Consider the following 25,970-nt stretch of genomic DNA (forward strand, 5'->3'; position numbering starts at 1 on the left):
AAAATACCTATACAGCAGTCTTTGACATCTCAATACTCATCAGGGCATTGCATTTTCGACAAGGACAGGGGTCTCCAAACCTTCTAAACAAAGGGCCAGTTTACGGTCCTTCAGACTCTAGGAGGGCCGGAGTGGTCAGGGTCAGTGGGAGTAGAAAATGTCCCAGCATCAGAAGGAGTTAAAAAAGAAAAAAAAAAAGACAGTGCTTGTAGTCAGTGGAAGGATGAATAGTGCCCCATCATTGGTATTAGTGGAGGAATATTTATTTATTTCAGGTACTTATATAGCGCAGTCAATTTACGCAGCGCTTTACGTATATATTGTACATTCACATCAGTCCCTAACCCTCAAGGGGTGTACAATCTAAGGTATAGTGCCCCATCATTGGTATCAGGGGGAGGAATAGTGCTCCATCATTGGTATCAGGGGGAGGAATAGTGCCCCATCATTGGTATCAGGGGGAGGAATAGTGCCCCATCATTGGTATCAGTGGGAGGAATAGTGCCCCATCATTGGTGTCAGGGGGAGGAATAGTGCCCCATCATTGGTGTCAGGGGGAGGAATAGTGCCCCATCATTGGTATCAGTGGGAGGAATAGTACCCCATCATTGGTATCAGTGGCAGGAGTAGTGCCCCATCATTGGTGTCAGTGGGATTAATAGTGACCCATCATTGGTGTCAGTGGGATTAATAGTGACCCATCATTGGTGTCAGTGGGATTAATAGTGACCCATCATTGGTGTCAGTGGGATTAATAGTGCCCCCTCATTGGTGTCAGTGGGATTAATAGTGCCCCCTCATTGGTATTAGTTGGAGGAATAGTACCTAATTGTTTATATCAGTGGGAAGAATTGTGGCCCATCATCGATGTCAGTGGAAGGAAAAATGCCCCATAGTTGGTGCCAGTGGAAGAAATGGTCTCTCCTTGTTGCTGTCAGTGGGAGGAATAGTACCCTGAGGGCCGGATAGAGGCAAGCAAAGGCCCGCATTTGGCCCACGGGCCGCAGTTTGGAGACCACTGGACTAGGACATCAAAATGATGTTTAAATAGGTGGTACAGTCTTCTTTACCAGCCATAGTACTGGTATAGCTGGGTGGTGGGGCAACTGGGACAAAGACATATTTATGAACCAACTTTTCATATGGTCTGTGTATTATGTTCTAAAGTTTTCAAAGAAATGACATGGTAGATGTGTACAGAGGTGCCAAGATGAATAACATATCCGAAGGCCATTGTATTTGTATCGGCAGCCACAGCCATGCAAATTGAAAGTGGAGTTCGGAATGCCCAGCATACGAGATTTAGTTTTGTTCATTGTTCATCAATTGCTCCAAAGTGTACAAAAAAAAAAAGTTTTCCCCAATGTTGTCCCAGTACTATGGTGCTCTTCCCAAGCACTGAACACTGTAGTGCAATAAAAGTTTCTGTAAAAAGGGTTTTGTATGCACAGTCTAGGGCAGTGATGGCGAACCTTTTTGAGCCCGAGTGCCCAAAACTGCAACACAAAACCAACTTTTTTAATTCAAAGTGCCAACACTGCAATTAACCACTTGCCTTTAACCTGATCATGTGATCAGCTGTATCCATAGGACACAGCGATCACCGGCAGCGCGGGGTGTGTGCCACTGGGTTCGCGTTCTGGCACGCCCTACCAGAACTAGACAACCGTGCTGTAGCCATCTTTTGGCTATAGCATGGTTGGCAAGCAGTTACTCTCACCTCTGGCAGTGTCGGTGTGGCTTCCAACCCAGCAGCTCATTCCCATCCACGCTGAACACGTTGCCCCTGGCCCCGGAGCAGTGTGGGAGCCTCTTCCTCTCTTCCACGCCCATCCCCGGCTACATCACCCCTGGTGCCAGATCCGCATAGGAGCCGTTTCCTCTCGTCCACACCCACCCTGGCCCCAGAGACATGTGGGAGATATAGTTTGATGGGGGTCCAGTGTGGACGAGATCTGGATGGCCGGTGGTCAGTGTGCGTGGTCCGTGTGCGCTCATCTTCTTCTTCCTGGCATGCCCACTGAGATGGCTCTGCGTGCCAGCTCTGGCACGCGTGCCATAGGTTCGCCATCACTGGTCTAGGGGCTCTTTCAAACAGGAGGATCTCTGGTGGACCACTTCTCAAAAGGTGGAGCACTAGTTGACAGATGTTTAGTAGGTGATCATACCAACTCCTGAATTTTTTTTTTTTCTAATCCCAAGGGGGATTTTGTATTAAAATACTGCACTGCAACCGGAGCCAAGCGTTTGGCTCGAGGTTGCGGCGTGCTCCCATTGACCTCTATGGACGTGTTTGACAGTCGGTGCTGTCTATCAAACTCTGCATGCCGAGTTAAAATTGCAACATGCCCAGCTAAAGTTCCCTTTCTTCTCTGTGCCGTAATTCAGTTCTGTTGGTAGGTTTTATAGGTTCGTTTCCTCCATTATGCATCCCTCAACTCTTCCAAATCATAAACAGGAACCCCTAATTATACATCCTGAGACGAAGGTAAAGGAATGGGGGTTGGATTACACATGCCTAACTGCAGATATTTTCCAGGCTCAGGGAATGGAACATTTAATTCACACCTATAATTAGTGCTCCCTGTTTGTCACTTGGTTTTAATTGCCACCCTCTGTATTGCAGATTTAGTGATGTGATTCTGCACTAATATCTATTTTGGAACATTATGCAACTTTACAACATAGATATTCATTGTACAACCATGCAACTGTCAGAAATATTTTAACAATGCTGGAAATGTTGGAGGAAATTATGGTTGGCGGAAATGTGGTTCTAAAGGCAAAAAGGTTTTTTTACCTTAATGCATTCTCTGCAGTTAAAGTTAAAAACTTTCTGTGTGTAGCCCCCCCCCCCGCAGCCCCCCTATACTTACCCCAGCCCAATCTCGATCCAGCATTGTGCCCAAGAGCAGCAGCTCTGTCCACTCTCTCTCCTCAAGACATAGAGGCAGCTGCAGGAGCCATTGGCACACAGTGTGAGAGGAGGGATCAGGGAGGGGCCAAGCCATGCTGTGTGTGTCAATGGAAACACACAGCGCAGCTTAGGATGGAGCCCACATGAGTGACCCCATAGCAAGCAGCTTGTTATGGGGACACTCAGAAGAGGAGATGAGCCAGGAGTCTCTAGACCAGGGGTGGCTAACCTGTGGCTCTCCAGCTGTTGTGGAACTACATTTCCCATGAGGCATTGCAAAGATGGGAAGTTACTGACTTGCAGAGGCATGATGGAGCTTGTAGTCCTGCAGCAGCTGGAGAGCCGCAGGTTGGCCACCCCTGCTCTAGACAGAAGGATCAGGGCTACTCTATGCAAATTAATTCCGCCTGTGTAACAAAGCATGGCAGCCCTGTATAGCCCAGACCAGCTACAATAGCAGAATTCAACTAGATGGTCAGGGGGGATAAAAACTGCAGCTCAACCACTTATTTTAAGATTCAAACCATGTCCTGATGACATCATTAGTGACGAAATGCATAGGGAGGAGCCAGAGTGTGTGACGTCAGCACGTACCGGAACGTGGTGGCCATCTTGTTGGTTAGAAACTTACCATTCATTACATGGTGATATGCTGTTTTAGATCTTGATTGATGTACGTTCATTACTATGCTTTGAGGCAATAAATTCTAATTATCCTACTACACTATAAGGATTATTTTTTGCAATTTGAATGGGGTTGTCCTCTAGGAGGATAATTCCTTTGTAGGTTCATCTTATAGCCCACTTTCTGATGTGCAAGTTTGGAACCAAAGAGCGTCCAGGTTCATCTTATGGTCCACTCTTTGATGTGAAAGCGTGGAACCAAAGAGCGTCCAGGTCTGCGGCTTGCCTTTTGGAATTTACACAGCGTTTTTTGACCCATGCTTAACTGGGGGTCAATATGATCTGGTAAGAGGCAGAGTGTTTAGTGATGGTGGACCTCTCTATCTTCTCCTACACTCTGAGGATTCTCCATCTTCTCCTACACTCTGAGGATTCTCCATCTTCTCCTACACTCTGAGGATTCTCCATCTTCTCCTACACTCTGAGGATTCTCCATCTTCTCCTACACTCTGAGGATTCTCCATCTTCTCCTACACTCTGAGGATTCTCCATCTTCTCCTACACTCTGAGGATTCTCCATCTTCTCCTACACTCTGAGGATTCTCCATCTTCTCCTACACTCTGAGGATTCTCCATCTTCTCCTACACTCTGAGGATTCTCCATCTTCTCCTACACTCTGAGGATTCTCCATCTTCTCCTACACTCTGAGGATTCTCCATCTTCTCCTACACTCTGAGGATTCTCCATCTTCTCCTACACTCTGAGGATTCTCCATCTTCTCCTACACTCTGAGGATTCTCCATCTTCTCCTACACTCTGAGGATTCTCCATCTTCTCCTACACTCTGAGGATTCTCCATCTTCTCCTACACTCTGAGGATTCTCCATCTTCTCCTACACTCTGAGGATTCTCCATCTTCTCCTACACTCTGAGGATTCTCCATCTTCTCCTACACTCTGAGGATTCTCCATCTTCTCCTACACTCTGAGGATTCTCCATCTTCTCCTACACTCTGAGGATTCTCCATCTTCTTCTACACTCTGAGGATTCTCCATCTTCTCCTACACTCTGAGGATTCTCCATCTTCTCCTACACTCTGAGGATTCTCCATCTTCTCCTACACTCTGAGGATTCTCCATCTTCTCCTACACTCTGAGGATTCTCCATCTTCTCCTACACTCTGAGGATTCTCCATCTTCTCCTACACTCTGAGGATTCTCCATCTTCTCCTACACTCTGAGGATTTTTTTGCGATTTGAACGGGGTTGTCCTCTATGAGGATAATTCCTTTGTAGGTTCAGCTTATAGCCCACTCTGTGATGTGAAAGCTTGGAACCAAAGAGTGTCCAGGTCTGCGGCTTGCCTTTTGGGATTTACACAGCGTTTTTTGACCCATCCTTAACTAGGAGTCAATATGACCTGGTAACAGGCAGAGTGTTTGATGATGGTGGACCTTTCTCTATCTTCTCCTGGCTATTTTTGAGACATCTATAGCAACATTGAGATTCCAGTGAAGAGGGGCTTATTCTACATATCTTAATTTTTGTGGATTGGACTTTTAAGTTCAAAATTGTTTTGAAGCACCGCACTTTGTATATCAAGATTCAAACCATGTATGGGCAGGCTGAATGAACCCAAGTTGATTGATCGATCAACTTGGGTACAACCAGCCTGACGGATTTTACATGCAATTATTGCTAGCAGCTATTATAACCACTAGCACTGCCTGCTCTCTGCCATTTAAATGTGCAGTATTTAATGAAGCCATGTCTACTACGGTACAGATGCTGAAATGTCATTGTTGCCCCGGGCTAATTTCTTGGACTCCTTTAAAAACAAATATGAATGGGTGTGAGGGTGTTTTTCATTATGTAATACAAGGAGGTGTTTATGCTTTCACTTACACCATGTCAAGTGATACTATGCCACGTTTTTCCTGTTTTCAGATCTATACAGTTGTCAAAATAAGACTTTCGTAGAAAATTCTTACCACATACAGGAGCTGATCAGTCAATCACCAGCAACAATCATATCTGCAACCCTCCCTACAACAAGTAGACATCCCTGTGCCCAGATTTCTTTGGGGACAAAGTGACCAGCCAGGTAAAGTTGTCTATACACATATAGATTTGTTCTGTTCAGCCTGCAATTTTACAGATTCCTCCAACCACTCAAGAGAGCGGGATGGATAAAACTCCCACTGCGGCTATGATGCTTTGACAGCTGATTGCATCCGGTTGGATGCGGCCACTGCTCAGACAAATTTTCCACCCGGCTCTTAAATTTCTGGGCAGGAGGTGGCCAACAGGGCTACTCGCTTGTAGGCAGGTGCAGTCTGCTTTTTTTCACTGCAGGTGGCACTCAACCGCAGCAGCATTTCAGTGGGAGAGGAAATCAACACGAATCCTCTATGGTTTCCTGAGTCACTGAGGAGGCTATTCGATTGGATGCTGCCACTGCAGCTGACTCTGGTGGCCATCTTGGGTCGGGCAGAGTCTATTTTAGACCCTGGCTCGCAGGCTTGGTGTGTTTTCTATGCGTGGGTAGTGTAAGAACAGATCACCCATCTGTCAGGGACAATGAATAGCGGTAGGGAGAGGTTCCATATGGGTAGGGACATTCCGTACTTCTTGGAAGAATCCCCAACTGGGTACCAGCCAGGCCGCATTCTGCCCCTGAAGCCAGCTGTTGTTGGGACAGCTGGCCTGCTCTGCTACACATCACTACTGCATCCGCTGAGTGTGCCTTGCCACCGAGCTTGTTGTTAAAGTGCCAACTTTAAAGGATAAGTTCACCTTTCATAACATGTTACACCCTGACACCGATATGCGAGTGTAACATGCAGGGGTGGACTGACAACTTATGGGGCTCCCGGGCAATAGGGGATCATGGGGCCCCTGTGTCCTTGCCCAAACTCAAAAAAGCCTATGAAAAAGGTACCAGGGGCATCTCATGGGGCCCCCTACTGACCCCGGGCCCTCGGGCAGTGCCCGATTTTCCAAATGGTCAATCCGCCCCTGGTAACATGTTATGAATAGACCAGCCCCTTCTCTCCTGCTTTGACAAAAACAAAACCCCACAATTTTAGGTTTCAGATGCATTCCTCCATTGAACATTTTGGTTTTGTCATTCATTATGTTGACGTGATTTGTTTACAGAATTTGTTTTGTATATTTGTTGGTTGATTGCTATATATTAGTTTTCAAATTCAATATTTTGGGTGGATTCATTATTGATAAATTGAAACTATTCAGAAGGATTCGATGTTTTCAGATGTAACGGAATAAATAATGCAAAATTCGGTGACCCCAAATTTTTCAGACCTAAGAGTTGCATTAGACTGTGTAACTGGATGGACTGGCTGTGACAAATACAATTTCAATTTAAATCACAAATTTACTTGAATTTGAAAATTGCCCATGGGCCCAAACTGCTATCACATCATGAGACGTCATCCAAATGAAACCAATGCATTCGTTAATGTAGATATATATATATATATATTTATTCAATGCCATTTGTTTTTATGACCATCTGGAAGATTTGGATACATATGAATCTCTGAAAACCAAATTTTCAGCTGAAAATCGATTTGTTGCAAAACTTAACGCACATGTCCACAAATTATTGATGGCCTGAATAAAAATGAAGACAGACATACTAACTGTATATGTAGAACCCCCTTACATTAGTCCTGCGATATGAATCCATCCATTATAGACACATAAAGAGCCAATTATTGCTAGTGGCAACATATCTGTGAAACAAGAGGAGAAGTTCCACTGGTGCCATGCAATTGGTTCTGCAAAGGGACATTGGCCCTAGCAATATGCAGTCACCATCATGTGGAAGGTCAGTAAACCATTGCTCAAGGAACTTCTAGCAACCTCTGGAGGAGCCTTAAGATTCTATAAAACCCTGGTTAAGAATGGCTGATCTACTATTTATTTATTTCAGGAACTTTTATATCGCCGTCAATTTATGCAGCACTTTACATATATATTGTACATTCACATCAGTCCCTAACCCTCAAGGGGTGTACAATCTAAGGTCCCTAACTCACATTCATACATACACATACTAGGGCCAATTTACGCAGCACTTTACATATATATTGTACATTCACATCAGTCCCTAACCCTCAAGGGGTGTACATTCTAAGGTCCCTAACTTACATTCATACATACACATACTAGAGACAATTAAGACAGGAGCCAATTCACCTACCAGCATGTCTTTGGAGTGTGGGAGGAAACCGGAGTACCCGAAGGAAACCCACGCAGGCACAGGGAGAACATGCAAACTCCAGGCAGGTGGTGCCGTGGCTGGGATTCAAACCAACGACCCGAGTACTGCCAGGCGGAAGTGCTAACCATTTAGCCACTGTGCTGCCCACTACCAGCCTACCCACTTTTCCTTCATGATCTGTGCACACTGGGCTGAAAAAAATGCTGCTTCTACAAGAGTTTTACATTTTGCCTGAAGAAGCAGCTCGATGTTATCCTATGGGTTCATGAGGCATATTTTAACCGCTTCTCGACCGCCCTATAGCAGAAATACTGCTACAGGGTGGCACGGGTGCATGGAGGTTTACTAGCTGTAGCTAGGACTAGTGGGTTTCTAGAGGAGTATTTTTAGCTGTAAAAAAAGCTCTAAAGCTGCAAAACGTGATAAAACGCCACAAACCAGCATTTTTGGACTTTATTTGACCAAAATAAATTTTCTTTTTTTTGCTGAAAAAAACGCTAAAAATGCAAAACATAGAAAACACTGCTAAACGCTAATGCAAAAAAAAAAAAGCTGAAAAACTCACATTTTTAACGTGACTTTACACAACTAACGTTACCAGCATTATCAATTCGCCCCGTGTGCATGGAGCCTCTCTGCCACTTTTAGTTTTTGACACATACATAAAAAAATTGTTGTAAAACAGGAATGTTATGCCTGGAAAACAATGAATGTTACACATTTTGCAGCTTCTGTACACAACTATGTTAGCCTGAGTGAGTTATCTCAAAAGCTGCCTCTGTTGGAACTGTTGCATTCCTCTGTCATGTCAGATACCAGACATGTACCCGGCAAAGAATCAAGGGCATGTTCTATACAGTTTTCATAAAAGTTTCCCAGAGAAATCTCTTCTCACATATGAAAGCTGATCGGTCATTTATGTGCAACCTTTATTTCTACGCACCCTCCCTACACCCTTGCCCCCTTTCCATTTATATATTTTCAGTTTAAACAAATTTAACAGTGTCAGGAGGACAATCCAATCCAAATGCAGCAAGCAGTGTCCCTGTTCTGCCAAGCAGAATTCTTTTGTGGACCTCTTCCCTCCTCCCCATGTACAGGCGGATGACCACCCTGCAACCAGGGCTGCTGTTGGAAACCACGGGGCCCCATACAGCCAACTATTGAGGGTCTCCTAAAAAAAAAAAAAGTCTACTATGCTTCTGTTATGAATGAACACACCAAGTGAGTGGTAACGATTCATTGTGTTCATTCAGTAAAGGAAGGGGCTGGTAAAGGTGACATTTTTACTGGACCCGTCCCGCACTCTCCATTCTGCAGGATGCTATTGTGTGCTTGCAGCTACTGGTGGGAAGGAGAGGAGGGAAGCCGGCAGAACCGCAGGGATGAGTGCACACAGGGGGGAATGAATGGTGCACAGGGAGGGTGATGGGTGCGGTTGAGGGGCAATTACTGGAACCAGGGGCGGACTGACAACTCATGGGGCCCCCGGGCAATAGGGGATCATTAGGCCCTTGTGCCCTTGCCCAAACTCAAAAAAACCTATGAAAAGGGTACCAGGGGCATCTCATGAGGCCCCCTACTGACCCCGGGCCCTCGGGCAGTGCCAGAGTTTCCAAATGGTCAGCCCGCCCCTGACTGGAACCAATCACTGAGCCATACTAGGGATCCATTCCAGATTATGCCACATCCAATTCATCCAACTGACTGGGACCCCATGCTGGCCTGGACTCTCTAAGGCTGCATTCACACCTGAGCATTTTGTAGCGCGAAGCTCAACGTTCCAAAACGGTTAGGGGAAAAAAAAAAAAAAAATCAATATTACTCTATGGAGATGGTTCACATCACCACTCCAAGTCACCTGAAGCAGAACACCTGAAGCTCAAAAAAAGGTTTGGAGCTACTTTTGTAGCTCAATTTGGGCAGATATGCACGTTTTTGACGCATTTTTATTCCCATAAAAAAAGAATAGAAACACGTGATTGACGCGTTTGTGCGATTTTCTGCTCAAATGAAGAAATGTAAAATAAAAAAATAGTAATAGTATATGAATGTAAAATATATACACATAAATACAAAATCAAGATGAACAAATCATAAATAATAATGAACCCCAGCCTTAAAAAAAATTAAATAAATGAATAACAATAATAATTTGCTATATTTAAGGGTTATTATTTATGAATACCTGGTATTTATGATATTTTTTAACTTGTGAATTTATTTTACATTTATTTATTCATTATTATTTTTATTACTACCCTTACAAAAAATAAATGAGAAAATAAGAAGTAAAATACTATAAATATAATGAGAAAATAATAAATAAAATGCTAATCCCGACCCAAACCCAATCTTAACCCTAACCTAAACTAACCCCTTACCCTAACAAAACAAATAATAAAAAATGAATAATAAAAACTAAAGCTGATGGAAAAAACTAAAAAACAAAAAAAAAAAAAAAGAAAAACCTAGCAAAATGATGCAATAGATCAGCGGTTCTCAACCTGGGGGTCGCGACCCCTTTGGGGGTCGAACAACCATTTCCCAGGGGTCGCCTAAGACCATCGGAAAACACATATTTCCGATGGTCTTAGGAACCGAGACACCGCTCCTGTCTCCGGCGATGTGTGGGCGGGATGATATGCTGCCCCTGTCACCGCCTCCTCGCCACTGATTGGCCACGGAACTGTAGCTCAGGAGAGGCACACAGGCGGCCAATCACCGGCGAGAAGGTGGAGCTTGGAGAGGAGGAGCCGAGCGGCAGCGCGTGGAGATCGAAGAAGATCGAGGGAGCTGCAGGAACGAGTGAAGAGAGAGGCCAGAGAAGGAAGACAGCTGACAGGTAAGTGCAAATTTTGCTGCTGCAGCCAGGTATGCAGGCTGTAGATGGGAGAAGGAGAGAGCGAGCCCAGGCTGGAGCAGGAGTCAGCAAGGTAAGTATCATCGGTGTCAGTGGAAGGGATAGTGCCCCATCATTTGTGTCACTAATACCAACGATGGGGCACTATTCCTCCCCCCACTGACACCAACGATGGGGCACTATTCCTCCCCCCACTGACACCAACGATGGGGCACTATTCCTCCCCCCACTGACACCAACGATGGGGCACTATTCCTCCCCCCACTGACACCAACGATGAGACAGTATTCCTCCCCTCACTGACACAAACGATGGGGCACTATTCCTCCCCCCACTGACACCAACGATGGGGCACTATTCCTCCCCCCACTGACACCAACGATGAGACAGTATTCCTCCCCTCACTGACACAAACGATGGGGCACTATTCCTCCCCCCACTGACACCAACGATGGGGCACTATTCCTCCCCTCACTGACACCAACGATGGGGCACTATTCCTCCCCCCACTGACACCAACGATGGGGCACTATTCCTCCCCCCACTGACACCAACGATGGGGCACTATTCCTCCCCCCACTGACACCAACGATGGGGCACTATTCCTCCCCCCACTGACACCAACGATGGGGCACTATTCCTCCCCCCACTGACACCAACGATGGGGCACTATTCCTCCCCCCACTGACACCAACGATGGGGCACTATTCCTCCCCCCACTGACACCAACGATGGGGCACTATTCCTCCCCCCACTGACACCAACGATGGGGCACTATTCCTCCCCCCACTGACACAAACGATGGGGCACTATTCCTCCCCCCACTGACACCAACGATGGGGCACTATTCCTCCCCCCACTGACACCAACGATGGGGCACTATTCCTCCCCCCACTGACACCAACGATGGGGCACTATTCCTCCCCCCACTGACACCAACGATGGGGCACTATTCCTCCCCCCACTGACACCAACGATGGGGCACTATTCCTCCCCCCACTGACACCAACGATGGGGCACTATTCCTCCCCCCACTGACACCAACGATGGGGCATTATTCCTCCCCCCACTGACACCAACGATGGGGCACTATTCCTCCCCCCACTGACACCAACGATGGGGCACTATTCCTCCCCCCACTGACACCAACGATGGGGCACTATTCCTCCCCCCACTGACACCAACGATGGGGCACTATTCCTCCCCCCACTGACACCAACGATGGGGCACTATTCCTCCCCCCACTGACACCAACGATGGGGCACTATTCCTCCCACTCATACCAACGATGGGGCACTATTCCTCCCACTGACACCAATGATGGGGCACTATTCCTCCCACTGACACCAATGATGGGGCACTATTCCTCCCACTGACACCAATGATGGGGCACTATTCCTCCCACTCATACCAATGATGGGGCACTATTCCTCCCACTGACGCCAATGATGGGGCACTATTCCTTCCACTGACGCCAATGATGGGGCACTATTCCTCCCACTGACGCCAATGATGGGGCACTATTCCTCCCACTGACGCCAATGATGGGGCACTATTCCTCCCACTGACGCCAATGATGGGGCACTATTCCTCCCACTGACGCCAATGATGAGGCACTATTCCTCCCACTGACGCCAATGATTGGGCACTATTCCTCCCACTGACGCCAATGATTGGGCACTATTCCTCCCACTGACGCCAATGATGGAGCACTATTCCTCCCACTGACGCCAATGATGGGGCACTATTCCTCCCACTGACACCAATGATGGGGCACTATTCCTCCCACTGACACCAATGATGGGGCACTATTCCTCCCACTGACACCAATGATGGGACACTATTCCTCCCACTGACACCAATGATGGGGCACTATTCCTCCCACTGATACCAACGATGGGACACTATTCATCCCACTGACACCAATGATGTGGCGCTAGTCCTCCCACTGCAAAATTACAGTTATGAAGTAGCAACGAAAATAATTTTATGGTTGGGGGTCACCACAACATGAGGAACTGTATTAAGGGGTCGCGGCATTAGAAAGGTTGAGAACCACTGCAATAGATGATATTTTTTTTTATTGGCTAATAAAAAAAACGTCTAAAAACTCTGTATGAAAACACGCAACAAAACGCACAAAAAACTATGAAAAATGCTACACTCAGATGTGAATGGAGCCTAAAAGGAGGACTGGTGGTACCCCATTTGCCCTGGTGGCAACATCCCACTTCAGTCTAGTACTAGTGGCTGGGCAGACCCTACAGCATGCTGTGATAAGGGGGTGAAACTTCATAACCCCCCCTACAAGTGCTTGCCCTGTTTGACCTGCATTCTTTTTGGATGAGGAAGGAGGGATGATAACGAGTTATACCAGTTCAGTTCCCGCACCTGTATACCTCTTATTGACTAGAGAAATTGAACTTTGCCATTACTTAAAAGTGGTTGTAAACCTCAGACTTGAAATATGAACAAAGCACATCCCTCTATAGCAGCCTCTATCAAACTTTTCAACATAGAGGAACCCTTGACATAACTTTCCGGTGTCAGGGATCCCCTTCTAAAAATGACTACATCTACAACTCATGATGATACATTAGTGTGATGGCCACTGGGAAGAACGCTCCTTACACTTGTGGTCACAGTGTGATGGCCAGTGGGAAGAATGCTCCGTACACTTGTGGTCATAGTGTGATGGCCAGTGGGAAGAATGCTCCGTACACTTGTGGTCATAGTGTGATGGCCAGTGGGAAGAACGCTCCTTACACTTGTGGTCATAGTGTGATGGCCAGTGGGAAGAACGCTCCTTACACTTGTGGTCACAGTGTGATGGCCAGTGGGAAGAATGCTCCGTACACTTGTGGTCATAGTGTGATGGCCAGTGGGAAGAACGCTCCTTACACTTGTGGTCACAGTGTGATGGCCAGTGGGAAGAACGCTCCTTACACTTGTGGTCACAGTGTGATGGCCAGTGGGAAGAACGCTCCTTACACTTGTGGTCACAGTGTGATGGCCAGTGGGAAGAACGCTCCTTACACTTGTGGTCACAGTGTGATGGCCAGTGGGAAGAATGCTCCTTACACTTGTGGTCATAGTGTGATGGCCAGTGGGAAGAACGCTCCTTACACCTGTGGTCACAGTGTGATGGCCAGTGGGAAGAACGCTCCTTACACTTGTGGTCACAGTGTGATGGCCAGTGGGAAGAACGCTCCTTACACTTGTGGTCACAGTGTGATGGCCAGTGGGAAGAATGCTCCGTACACTTGTGGTCATAGTGTGATGGCCAGTGGGAAGAATGCTCCGTACACTTGTGGTCATAGTGTGATGGCCAGTGGGAAGAACGCTCCTTACACTTGTGGTCACAGTGTGATGGCCAGTGGGAAGAACGCTCCTTACACTTGTGGTCACAGTGTGATGGCCAGTGGGAAGAATGCTCCGTACACTTGTGGTCATAGTGTGATGGCCAGTGGGAAGAACGCTCCTTACACTTGTGGTCACAGTGTGATGGCCAGTGGGAAGAATGCTCCGTACACTTGTGGTCATAGTGTGATGGCCAGTGGGAAGAATGCTCCGTACACTTGTGGTCATAGTGTGATGGCCAGTGGGAAGAACGCTCCTTACACTTGTGGTCATAGTGTGATGGCCAGTGGGAAGAACGCTCCTTACACTTGTGGTCATAGTGTGATGGCCAGTGGGAAGAACGCTCCTTACACTTGTGGTCATAGTGTGATGGCCAGTGGGAAGACCGCTCCTTACACTTGTGGTCATAGTGTGATGGCCAGTGGGAAGAACACTCCTTACACTTGTGGTCATTGGAAAGAGTTACTTCCTTATGGATATCAAAAACGATTAATGGTGTCAGAGGGAACTTATCTGAGAAGATATTGCTCAAGGAACCCCTAGAAACCTCTGGAGGAACCCTGGTTGTGAAACCCTGCTCTATAGTGTGTACGTGTCTCAATCAAGAGCACTGAGTGTCATTTCTGTCTGCTGCCTTGCTCCTCTGCTATCAGCATGAGTCACTTCTTGAATTTAGCTGACACCAAGAAGAAAAAAAAAAAGTGACAGGGGAGGGACCTCCAGCCAGGGTTGGACTGACAACTTATGGGGCCCCCGGGCAATAGGGGATCATGGGGCCCCGGTGTCCTCACCCACACTCAAACCACACCCAAAACAGCCTATAAAAAAGGTACCAGGGGCATCTCATGGGGCCCCCTACTGACCCTGGGCCCTCGGGCAGTGCCCAAGTTCCCAAATGGTCAGTCCGCCCCTGCCTCCAGCTGATTGATAGCCTCTGCTCTGTTCCTGTGAGCTGTGTGGATGGAGGGGTGTATTTTCCCTCCAATCAGCTCTCAGAGCTCTCCTTGCTGAGCCCTGCAGAAGGCAGTCAACTGGTAGACTGCCCTGTTGAATCTTTCCCGCTGTCAGAACACAAAGGCTCAGTGGGGATTCCCCCACTTTATGGGCCGGTGTTATCGGGCTTATGTCTGCAAGTGAGTTTTGCATTCTTATACAAGTATATAGTCAAAAGGAAGTCTGCTAGTCAAATGCACCCGTCAATGAATCTCAGAAGCGTGTCACTCACACATAAACCCATAGCCCCTGGACACAGGCCAGCAGATGAATTACAGGAAATAGTTTAAAGTGTTACTAAATCCCGGACCTCGCATTCGCTATATCCGCTCTCCCAGGACCCCTCATTCGCTATATCCGGTCTCCCCGGACCCCGCATTCGCTATATCCGCTCTCCCCGGACCCCGCATTCTCTATATCCGCTCTCCCCGGACCCCGCATTCGCTATATCCGCTCTCCCCGGACCCCGCATTCGCTATATCCGCTCTCCCCGGTCCCCGCATTCGCTATATCCGCTCTCCCCGGACCCCGCATTCGCTATATCCGCTCTCCCCGGACCCCGCATTCGCTATATCCGCTCTCCCCGGACCCCGCATTCACTATATCCGGTCTCCCCGGACCCCGCATTCACTATATCCGCTCTCCCTGGACCCTGCACTCATTTTATCCGGTCTCCCAGCACCCTGCATTCACTATATCCGGTCTTCCACAGTACACAGAACATGGAAGTGCAATTATTTTAGGAAATGTGAACTGCTGCACACCTTTTCTCATCAGCAGGATATAGCAGTCTTGTGACTTCTATCAGTGTCCAGCAGAGCACTGGTTAAAGCTTGTAGGAGGAGTGTTCATTCTGCTCTGACTGTCCTATGAAACTGCATAATCCCGGACCCTCTGTCTGGACAGAGCTGATTGGCCCTGTGCTGATTACATGCACTCTACCAAGAAACCTCTCTAGCAATACACACCAAACTGAGCATGTGCAGCTCGCCCCCCAAGGCTCTGTTCTATTAGCAGATGGATTGGGGACAGTAGAAGGGGAGGATCAGAGTAGACAAGATCAAACAGCCTTTTTTTTTTTTTACACAATGCAGAGGATTAACCCCTTAGGTCCCACAGTGAGTATACAAGCATGCTTTACTGCATCTACAGACTGATTGTACTGTTGTGGGTTTAGGAATATGTTAACTGCTTCTGCGGCGCCTTATAGCAGAAATACTGCCACAGGGCGGCACGGGTGCACAAAATCACTATATATCACACACATACATATATACATACCTACACATATATATATACACATACATATATATAAATATACATACATATATATATATATATATACATACATACATAGATACATACATATATTTGGGGGGGGGGGGGCCCATGGAACCCAGCTCACTTTGGAAAGGTGGGGATACCTCTGTCTCAGCTCCCCATATCCCTCCTATGTGCAAGTCACCCTATGCGTGTTAGGGGTACAGGGTGGAATGTCCTGATATTGTGTAGATATGTAAAGGTGGGGGGTTGTTCATGGTTTACTGCCATGTGGTGCATCCCATTGTTCTATTGTGTGTCTTGCTTGGGAGCAAATTATTATAGGATGTATGTGTTTCTGTATTGGCTTGGTGGGGGGTGTCTGCTGATGTGTCTCTGGTTGCTAGATTTGGTTTGCCCCGCACTGTGTCCTTATGCAGGGAGGTGGGTTGTTCCCTTGAATGTTTATATCTTGTGTCTGTGTTAAAATAAAGCAGTCTATTTCCTGGATTTACTTGGAGTGGTGTCCGTGGATCTGTGTTCGGACAGGGAAGCGGGAGTTTAACGGAAACACCCAGTCAGGGTCCGGTTCCGTTACAGGGAGCATTTTGCATTTTCTCAATGAATGCAAAGCGTTCTCTGATTGGACAAGTTGGAGAGGTGGAACAGCGATGCCACGATAGCCACCTCGTCCAATCAGAGAATACTTTGCATACATTGAAAAGATACAAAGCATTCTCTGAATGGCATCCATACCAAGTGAGCGACCTTTTGTGTTCAGTAAGCAGGAGGGCAGTTGCTTGGCACAGGACCTAGATCAGTGGTTCTCAACCTGTGGGTCACGACCCCTTTGGGGGGTCGAACGACCCTTTCACAGGGGTCCCCTAAGACCATCAGAAAACACATATTTCCGATGTATAAAGAGCAGCTGCTGTGTAGAAAGCAGCTACTGTGTTGAAAGCAGCTACTGTGTTGAAAGCAGCTACTGTGTTGAAAGCAGCTACTGTGTTGAAAGCAGCAGCATTGGAGGTAAAACAACACTCATGAATTATAATTACTGGGTAAATAATTTTATGGTTGGGGGTCACCACAACATGAGGAACTGTATTAAAGGGTCACGGCATTAGGAAGGTTGAGAACCACTGCTCTAGATGCTAATGGATCACTGAAGTTTGGTGAGATATAAATACCTTCTTAGGAATGCAATGCTATAAAAAAGTTATCAACTACAGAAAGTGAAACCCTTATATAAACAAATAAAAAGATAAAACTATTACACAGAGAAGAAACTGATCGCTCACAAACCTGAACAGAGAAGAATGGTGCTAATGTGGTCACACCCTGCCCTCAGGCAGAACTAGTCTTCATTTACAAAGCTCCCAATTCCTCTGCACAGTGGATCAGCTACAAGTGGGATAATCCACATCAGCCCAGAACAGTAATACTACATGAAGTGTGCCGTCACATCACTACAAACACGGTGATGGCGAGGTGAAATAGGTTATAATAACAGGTGGATGGGGATTAAAGAAAAAGCGAAAGTACTGGTCTCTGGCTTCCACTTCCTTACCAGAAAAAGCAAACAGGATCAGAACATGCAAACCACAACTATGCAATGGATTAATGTATTCAGCACGTTGACAAGCTGAGCTACTCCCAACTATAAATGCGGGCTGTGCTATGAAAATCAGAGAAAAAGAAAAAGAAGTAGGCATTGCCCAGAGAAACAAAGCAACTTTACATGAAGCAAGGAATGGGCTTAGTTGGCAAAAGCTCAACTTGAACTCCATTGTTTGGAAATTAGCCGGCAAAAAGCCAAGTTGAGAAGGAGGTCAGCTATTACTTTTTTTCTGGTTTGGAAAGCCAATGGTCTTTGTGCAGGCTGAAACAAGTGGGTCCACAATGGAGAAAGGTCGATGTTGACCAAGTCATGCCTTAACAGGTTGAGTGTGCCATGCTGACCAAGCCATGCCTTCAACAGCTGAGGAACTCCATGCTGACCAAGCCATGCCTTGACAGCTGGAGAGCTTCATGCTGGTTGAGTCATGTCTAAACAGCTGAGAAACTCCATGCTGACCAAGTCATGCCTTACAGCTGAAGAGCTCCATGCTGAACAAGCCGTGCCTCCCCAGCTGAAGAGCTCCATGCTGAACAAGCTGTGCCTCCCCAGCTGAAGAGCTCCATGCTGAACAAGCCATGCCTCCACAGCTGAGGAGCTCCATGCTGAACAAGCCGTGCCTCCACAGCTGAGGAGCTCCATGCTGAACAAGCCGTGCCTCCACAGCTGAGGAGCTCCATGCTGAACAAGCCGTGCCTCCACAGCTGAAGAGCTCCATGCTGACCAAGCCGTGCCTCCACAGCTGAGGAGCTCAATGCTGACCAAGCCGTGCCTCCACAGCTGAGGAGCTCAATGCTGACCAAGCCGTGCCTCCACAGCTGAGGAGCTCAATGCTGACCAAGCCGTGCCTCCACAGCTGAGGAGCTCAATGCTGACCAAGCCGTGCCTCCACAGCTGAGGAGCTCAATGCTGACCAAGCCGTGCCTCCACAGCTGAGGAGCTCAATGCTGACCAAGCCGTGCCTCCACAGCTGAGGAGCTCAATGCTGACCAAGCCGTGCCTCCACAGCTGAGGAGCTATGCTGACCAAGCCGTGCCTCCACAGCTGAGGAGCTATGCTGACCAAGCCGTGCCTCCACAGCTGAGGAGCTCAATGCTGACCAAGCCGTGCCTCCACAGCTGAGGAGCTCCATGCTGACCAAGCCGTGCCTCCACAGCTGAGGAGCTCAATGCTGACCAAGCCGTGCCTCCACAGCTGAGGAGCTCCATGCTGAATAAGCCGTGCCTCCACAGCTGAGGAGCTCCATGCTGAACAAGCCATGCCTCCACAGCCGAGGAGCTCCATGCTGACCAAGCCGTGCCTCGACAGCCGAGGAGCTCAATGCTGACCAAGCCGTGCCTCCACAGCTGAGGAGCTCCATGCTGAATAAGCCGTGCCTCCACAGCTGAGGAGCTCCATGCTGAACAAGCCGTGCCTCCACAGCTAAAGAGCTCCATGCTGAACAAGCCATGCCTTCACAGCTGAGGAGCTCAATGCTGACCAAGCCATGCCTCGATAGCTGAGGAGCTTCATGCTGACCAAGCCGTGCCTCAACAGCTGAGGAACTCCATGCTGGTTGAGTCTTGCCTTACAGCTGGAGAGCTCCATTCTGAACAAGCCATGCCTTCACAGCTGGAGAGCTTTATGGTGACCAAGCCATGCCTCCACAGCTGAGGAGCTTCATGCTGACCAAGCCGTGCCTCGACAGCTGAGGAGCTCCATGCTGGTTGAGTCTTGCCTTGCAGCTGGAGAGCTCCATTCTGACCAAGCCGTGCCTCCACAGCTGAGGAGCTCCATGCTGGTTGAGTCTTGCCTAAACAGTTGGGGAACTCCATGCTGACTGTGCCAGGCCTTAACAAGCCAGGAGCTCTATGCTGAACAAGCCATGCCTAAAGGTCATCCAATACGTACATTAGCAAGTGCACTGTTATAAATCATAGTTATCAAAACAGATTTCATTGCTTGGCCTGAACAAAGTTCAGAAAACGGAGAGTTGCTGTGGGCAATTGTATATCACTGCACCATTCTATTATTTACGTTTTTGATGGTCAAACCATGAAGTAAAGCTGTAGGCCTCGGCAACCAAACTTCTTTTGGAAACTACAGCATGGATAATAAAAAGCTGCCTTCTGATTGGTTGGCAACAAATAAACGCTCAGTAACTGCCACTTGCAATGCTGACAACGCTGCTGCCAGTAGCTCAGTCTAGTTGGCCATAAATTATTCAAGTTTCTTGTACAATTTTCCTTTTGATTTACCAAAGCCATATAATAGGAGGTCAAACCTAAACACTTTCAATTTGTATCCAATCAGGCAGGCTCTTGCAGTGCATAGTTGAAGGTAAATCTAAAGGAAATTGAACAAAACATTGTATAATGTATGGCCAGCTTGATATTACCTGAATGGAACAGTCTGATGAATATGCATGTGTATTGAGATGTGGCCACTGTCATTGATCTGTACAATTTTCCTGGATGTCAGGTGTTCCCAAAAGCCTGCGATTCCTGCCGCAGAAATCTGCTATCCGTTTGTGAACGTAGCCTAAGGCTGGCCACACACTGTACAATTTCCTTTAGATTTACCTTCAACTATGTAGTGCAAGGCCCTGCCTGATTGGATACAACTGAAAGAGTTGTTAGTTTTGACCCTATATTATATGGTTTTTGGTAAATCTAAACCAAAAATCTCAAGAAAATTGTATAATGTATGGCCAGCCTTAGAGACTGATTTACTAAAGGAGTTGAGAATCTTCACACAATAAATATTCACTTCAATTATCCAATCAGGTGAAAGCAAATTCTTTTACTTTTGAATACCCAATCAGGTGCAGATGAAATAAATAAACAGGAATTTGCTCTTCACACGATTGGATAAGGTTTTTAGCAGCATGCGCTAGGTGTTGCCCCTCAGGCTGGCCAAATTCAGATATTTTTTGCATTCAGCCTTCAGGTTGATTGGCTATTTAATACCCGAACAGCAGCTACAACTCATTGGATACAGCCACTGTTTGGCCGACAATCAGTCTGGGTCAGGGGCAGACTGACCATTTGGAAACTCTGGCACTGCCCGAGGGCCCGGGCTTAGTAGGGGGCCCCATGAGATGCCCCTGGTACCTTTTTCATAGGCTCTTTTGAGTTTGGGCAAGGACACGGGCCCCATGATCCCCTATTACCCGGGGGCCCCATGAGTTGTCAGTCCGCCCCTGGTCTGGGTTCACACTGATCCAATGCGGAATGCGCAGCGATTTCTGTGTGAATTCCGCACTACATCACAATTGCACCCCGTTCATGCGAGCCGCTGCAGGTGTGTGTGTTAAGTTAACAACACCCCGAAATCGGTCCGGTGCAATGTGCAGAATCGAATCGCATTGGTGTCAATACCCATCCAATCCGGTTCTAGTGTGGAACAAAAAAAGGGTCCTGCGCCTTTTTGGTGTGGATGCGGTGCGATTTGAGCTATACAAAATGTACGGCTCAAATTGCAGCGCACAGAATTTGCATGTGACTTGCAGAGGAATGCGGTGCGGTTCCTGTGCGAACCTCATGTGATATGCCGCACAAGTGTGAACCCAGGCTTAAGGCCTTCATCAGGAGCCAGCCAAAATTCGCATAGTGTATGGTCATCTTTAGTGCACATTTCTATATATACATTTCTCTTATTTGGTCCCTTTTGGTCTGCTACTCTGCAGGGCCAATTCACACTTCATGCGTTTCAGTTGCTTTTTTTTCTGCATCCAAAACGCACAGAAAGTAGGTGATATGGTTGTCAATGACATAGTTCACACCAGTGCTTGCAGTTCCAGCAAGTTCCAGTTGCAGAAAAAAAAAGTAGAACAAGCCGCATTTTTTCTGCACAGAACTGTACTGGAACGTGGTAAAACGCATCAAAAACGCACCAAAAACACACCGGAACGCACATGTCCCTATTTAAATTGAAGAAAAAGAGGGAAAAATGAACTGAAATGCATCAAAAATGCACTGGAAAGCACATATCCCTATTTAAATTGAAGAAAAAGAGCGGGAAAAATGAACTGGAATGCATAAAAAAACCCTGCACTGGAATGCATCAAAAATGCATCGCATACCGGAACGCACCAAAATGCGCCGAAAACACAATGAAACGCACATGTCCCTATTTAAATTGAAGAAAAAGAGGGGGAAAATGAACTGGAATGTATAACAAATGCATCAAAAACGCACTGGAATGTGTAAAAAATGCATCACACACCAGAACGCATCAAAATCACACCGGAACACACGTCCCTATTTAAATTGAAGAAAAATTAACTGAAATGCATCAAAAACACATCAAAAATGCACTGGAAAGCACATGTCCCTATTTAAATTGAAGAAAAAGAGCAGAAAAAATGAACTGGAATGCATAACAAATGCATCAAAAACGCACCGGAACGCACCAAAAACACCAGAACGCACATGTCCCTATTTAAATTGAAGAAAAAGAGGGGAAAAATGAACTGAAATGCATTAAACAAAAAAACAAAACGATGGAATGCGTCAAAAATGCATCACACCAGAACGCACCAAAATCACACCGGAACACACATGTCCCTATTTAAATTGAAGAAAAAGAGGGGAAAAATGAACTGAAATGCATCAAAAACACATAAAAAATGCACTGGAAAGCACATGTCCCTATTTAAATTGAAGAAAAAGAGCGGAAAGAATGAAATGGAATGCATAAAAAAAGCATCAAAAACACACCGGAACGCACATGTTCCTATTTAAATTGAAGAAAAAGAGCAGAAAAAATTAACTGGAATGCATAAAAAAAAAGAAAAACGCACTGGAATGCGTCAAAAATGCATCACACACCAGAACGCACCAAAATCACACCGGAACACACGTCCCTATTTAAATTGAAGAAAAAGAGCGGAAAAAATGAACTGGAATGCATAAAAAAATGCATCAAAAACTCACCGTAATGCATCAAAAACACACCGCCACGCACATGTCCCTATTTAAATTGAAGAAAAAATTAACTGGAATGCATTAAAAAAAACGCATAAAAATGCACCAGAACGCACCAAAAACGCGAATGCAAAAATGCATCCAGAATGTGTTTCTATAGTGTGAACCAGCCCCTAGCCCTGGTTCACACTGATGCGGTCTGGAATTGGCAGCATTTTCTATGCAAATTCTGTAACGCATCAGAATCGCACCCCATTCATGCGAACCACTGCGGGTGTGTATGTTAACAACATCCCGAAAGCGGTCTGCAAAACGCAGTGCGAAGTGCAGAATTGGATCACATAGGTGTGAATACCCATGCGATCCGATTCTAGTGCGGACCAAAAAAAGGGCCCTGCACCTTTTTGTTGCGAGTGCGGTGCGATTAGAGCCATACAAAATGTACGCTCCGATCGCACCGCACACAAATCACATGCGATATACCGCACCACATATATGTGAACCCGGGCTGAAAGTTTTGTATAATATTTGTTCTACAACTGCAAAAAAAAAAAAAAAAAAAGACTTCCTGTACTTCTGCCTGGACTGTTATGTCAGGTAGCATTGTCCTCTTATCTCTGGACTACAAAACACCTCCCCCTACAAAGAAGAGATATGTCTGTGCCTGCGTGGGTTTCCTCCGGGTACTCCGGTTTCCTCCCACACTCCAAAGACATGCTGGTAGGTTAATTGGCTCCTGTCTAAATTGTCCCTAGTATGTGTATGTATGAATGTGAGTTAGGGACCTTAGATTGTACGCCCCTTGAGGGTTAGGGACTGATGTGAATGTTCAATATATATGTAAAGTGCGGCGTAAATTGATGGCGCTATATAAGTACCTGTAATAAATATGTAGTCTAAAGCAGACAAGTGCGTTTCATTTTCAGAGATTCGAATGTATACGAATCTCCGAATGGACATAGCAAAGAATGTCAACGAATCTGAAAAAAGTTATAATGAAATGAACGCATTTGTGCCATTCAGATGCCATCACATGCGATTCGATAGTAGTTTGGGCCAATGGGGAAATGAATTAAATTTTTGAATTTGTTCAATAATTTGGATAACGAATGGACTTGATTTTTGTTCCATTCGTTCATTTCGATGCACATGACGCCAGTCGGTATTGTCCAATCAGCTCACGTGACTCGTCTTGGTGGGTTGGACTAGCATCCTAAAAAAAAAATCCTTACGATTCGAATCCGTCCGATCTGATAATATCGAATATACAAGAATCTTCCAGAAAAACTGCTCTTTTTAATTCACCCGGACCAACGAATATACCAAACAATTCCGAAGATACGAAAAGAATTCCGAAGACGAATTGTTCAATATGACAAAACAAAATTCTTCAATGTATCCGAAAGGAAAAAATTCCAACGTGCACATGTCTGGTCCAAACACAGAGTTATGTAGTCCTAACCAGGGGCGTCCCTAGGGTTGGTGCAGGGGCGGACTGACAACTCATGGGGCCCCCGGGCAATAGGGTATCATGGGGCCCCTGTGTCCTTGCCCACACCCAAAAAAGCCAATGAAAAAGGTACCAGGGGCATCTCATGGGGCACCCTACTGACCCCGGGCCCTCAGGCAGTGCCCGAGTGCTCGAATGGTCAGTCCGCCCCTGCGTGTATATATATATCTCAATTATTTATTACCCACTTGCCCTCCTGAGTCCCCCCCCCCCCCCGACCTGGCCATTTTTTGTGTTACGGCGCTGCGTTACTTTAACTGAGAATTGCGCGGTCATGCAACGCTGCACCCTAACAAAATTTACGTCCTTCCTCCCACAAATAGCGCTTTCTTTTGGTGGTATTTGATCGCCTGTGCGTTTTTGCGCTATAAAAAAAAAACTGACAATTTTGAGAAATCTCATGGGGCCCCCTACTGACCCTGGGCAGTGCCCGAGTGCTTGAAAGGTCAGTCCGCCCCTGGTCGCACCTGAAGTCGGAATGACATCCAACTTCCAGTGAAGTCGCACGATTTCAAAGTTGTATCGGTGTGACTGGGGATTCCTCCCAGTGGCCAAAGGGGGTTGTACATATGTCACAGTAAAAGGGATACTCCCTGATCCATTCACGTGAAAGGGGCTGCACAGGCAAAAGGATACCCCCCCCCCCTTGCATTTGTCAGCAGTGGCCCATTCAAGTGAAAGGAACCACCTGCAATGAGGAGAGCTGTGGCACAGTGGTGCAGGCTTTTAAAGGGTTAAAACAGGAGCTAAAGACATCGCCTCTCAGCTGCCTGTCAGTCGCCCTCAGCAAAAAGAGATCCAGTGGAAAAGAAAAGTTAAAAAAAAAAAAAAAAAAGTAGAAACAATTATGATCCACACTAAAAATATTTAGTTTTTACAAGATGACTTCAAAAATATTTTGCTTGTAAAAAAATAAATAAAGAAAATCCCTGCCTTAAAGCCTCCCGGGGATTACTCCCAATTAACGCATTATTACTACACAGGGTGGGAAGTCGTTCCGCTCAAGGGATAAAAATGTGTCAAGTTTACGCTTTAAAATATTTAAAAAACACACACAGGATTAAATCGACACCTACAATGTAACATTGAACACAAAACGCAACACGAAACCGACCATCTGGCTCAGTGCACTTACCGTCATGGGAGTTTACGCTGAAAAATCCACCCTACGGAATGATAGGAAAAAAAAAAAAAAGAAGAAAAAAAAATATATATATTAAAAAATCAGAACAGCTGGAATTCTGCTTGGAGAGCAAAAAAAAAAAAAAAAAAAAAAAAAAAAAAAGAGAAATCAGCTTTCGAATTGCTCCGGCTCGAATTAAAGTCCTTGGGAGTCAATAGCTGTTCCAGCAGCCCAAGTCAACGTCCAGGTCAAGAAGGAGCCAGCAAGGCGACTCACTTGAGTGGTGGAGATCAGACAGGTCAGGAGGAAGAGAAGGTCAGGCCAGGAGGAAGAGTAGGGATCATCAGCATGCAGGAATAGAAAGAACCTGAAATGACAGATGACTTGTTGCTTTGGGAAGAGTTTTCTCCTGCAGGAACAGGGGGGCTAATTTCCACTGCTGAATCACAATGTGTTCCTCCTTTTCCTGTAAGCTCACCCGCCTCTCTCTCTCTCTCCCCCCTCTTCTCTTTCCTTTTCACCAGCTCAGCCCCTACTGATCAGAAG

The 25,970-nt window shown here is 46.4% G+C and overlaps 1 protein-coding gene across 1 annotated transcript in view; it reads right to left on the reverse strand.

Annotated features, from left to right (window-relative positions):
• PRRG2 (proline rich and Gla domain 2) overlaps window positions 1-25,970 on the reverse strand; it is a 90,699-nt gene extending 64,729 nt beyond the window's left edge. The window contains exon 1 of the mRNA XM_089655173.1: window positions 25,437-25,970. Coding sequence (XP_089511299.1) covers window positions 25,437-25,442 — 6 coding nt within the window. The 5' untranslated portion in view covers window positions 25,443-25,970. The remainder of the gene's footprint in view (window positions 1-25,436) is intronic.

The sequence above is a fragment of the Staurois parvus genome, unplaced genomic scaffold, assembly GCF_062004578.1.
Source record: "Staurois parvus isolate SC_StPar_1 unplaced genomic scaffold, SC_StPar_1.0 ptg000827l, whole genome shotgun sequence".
NCBI classification, from domain to species: Eukaryota; Metazoa; Chordata; class Amphibia; order Anura; family Ranidae; genus Staurois; species Staurois parvus.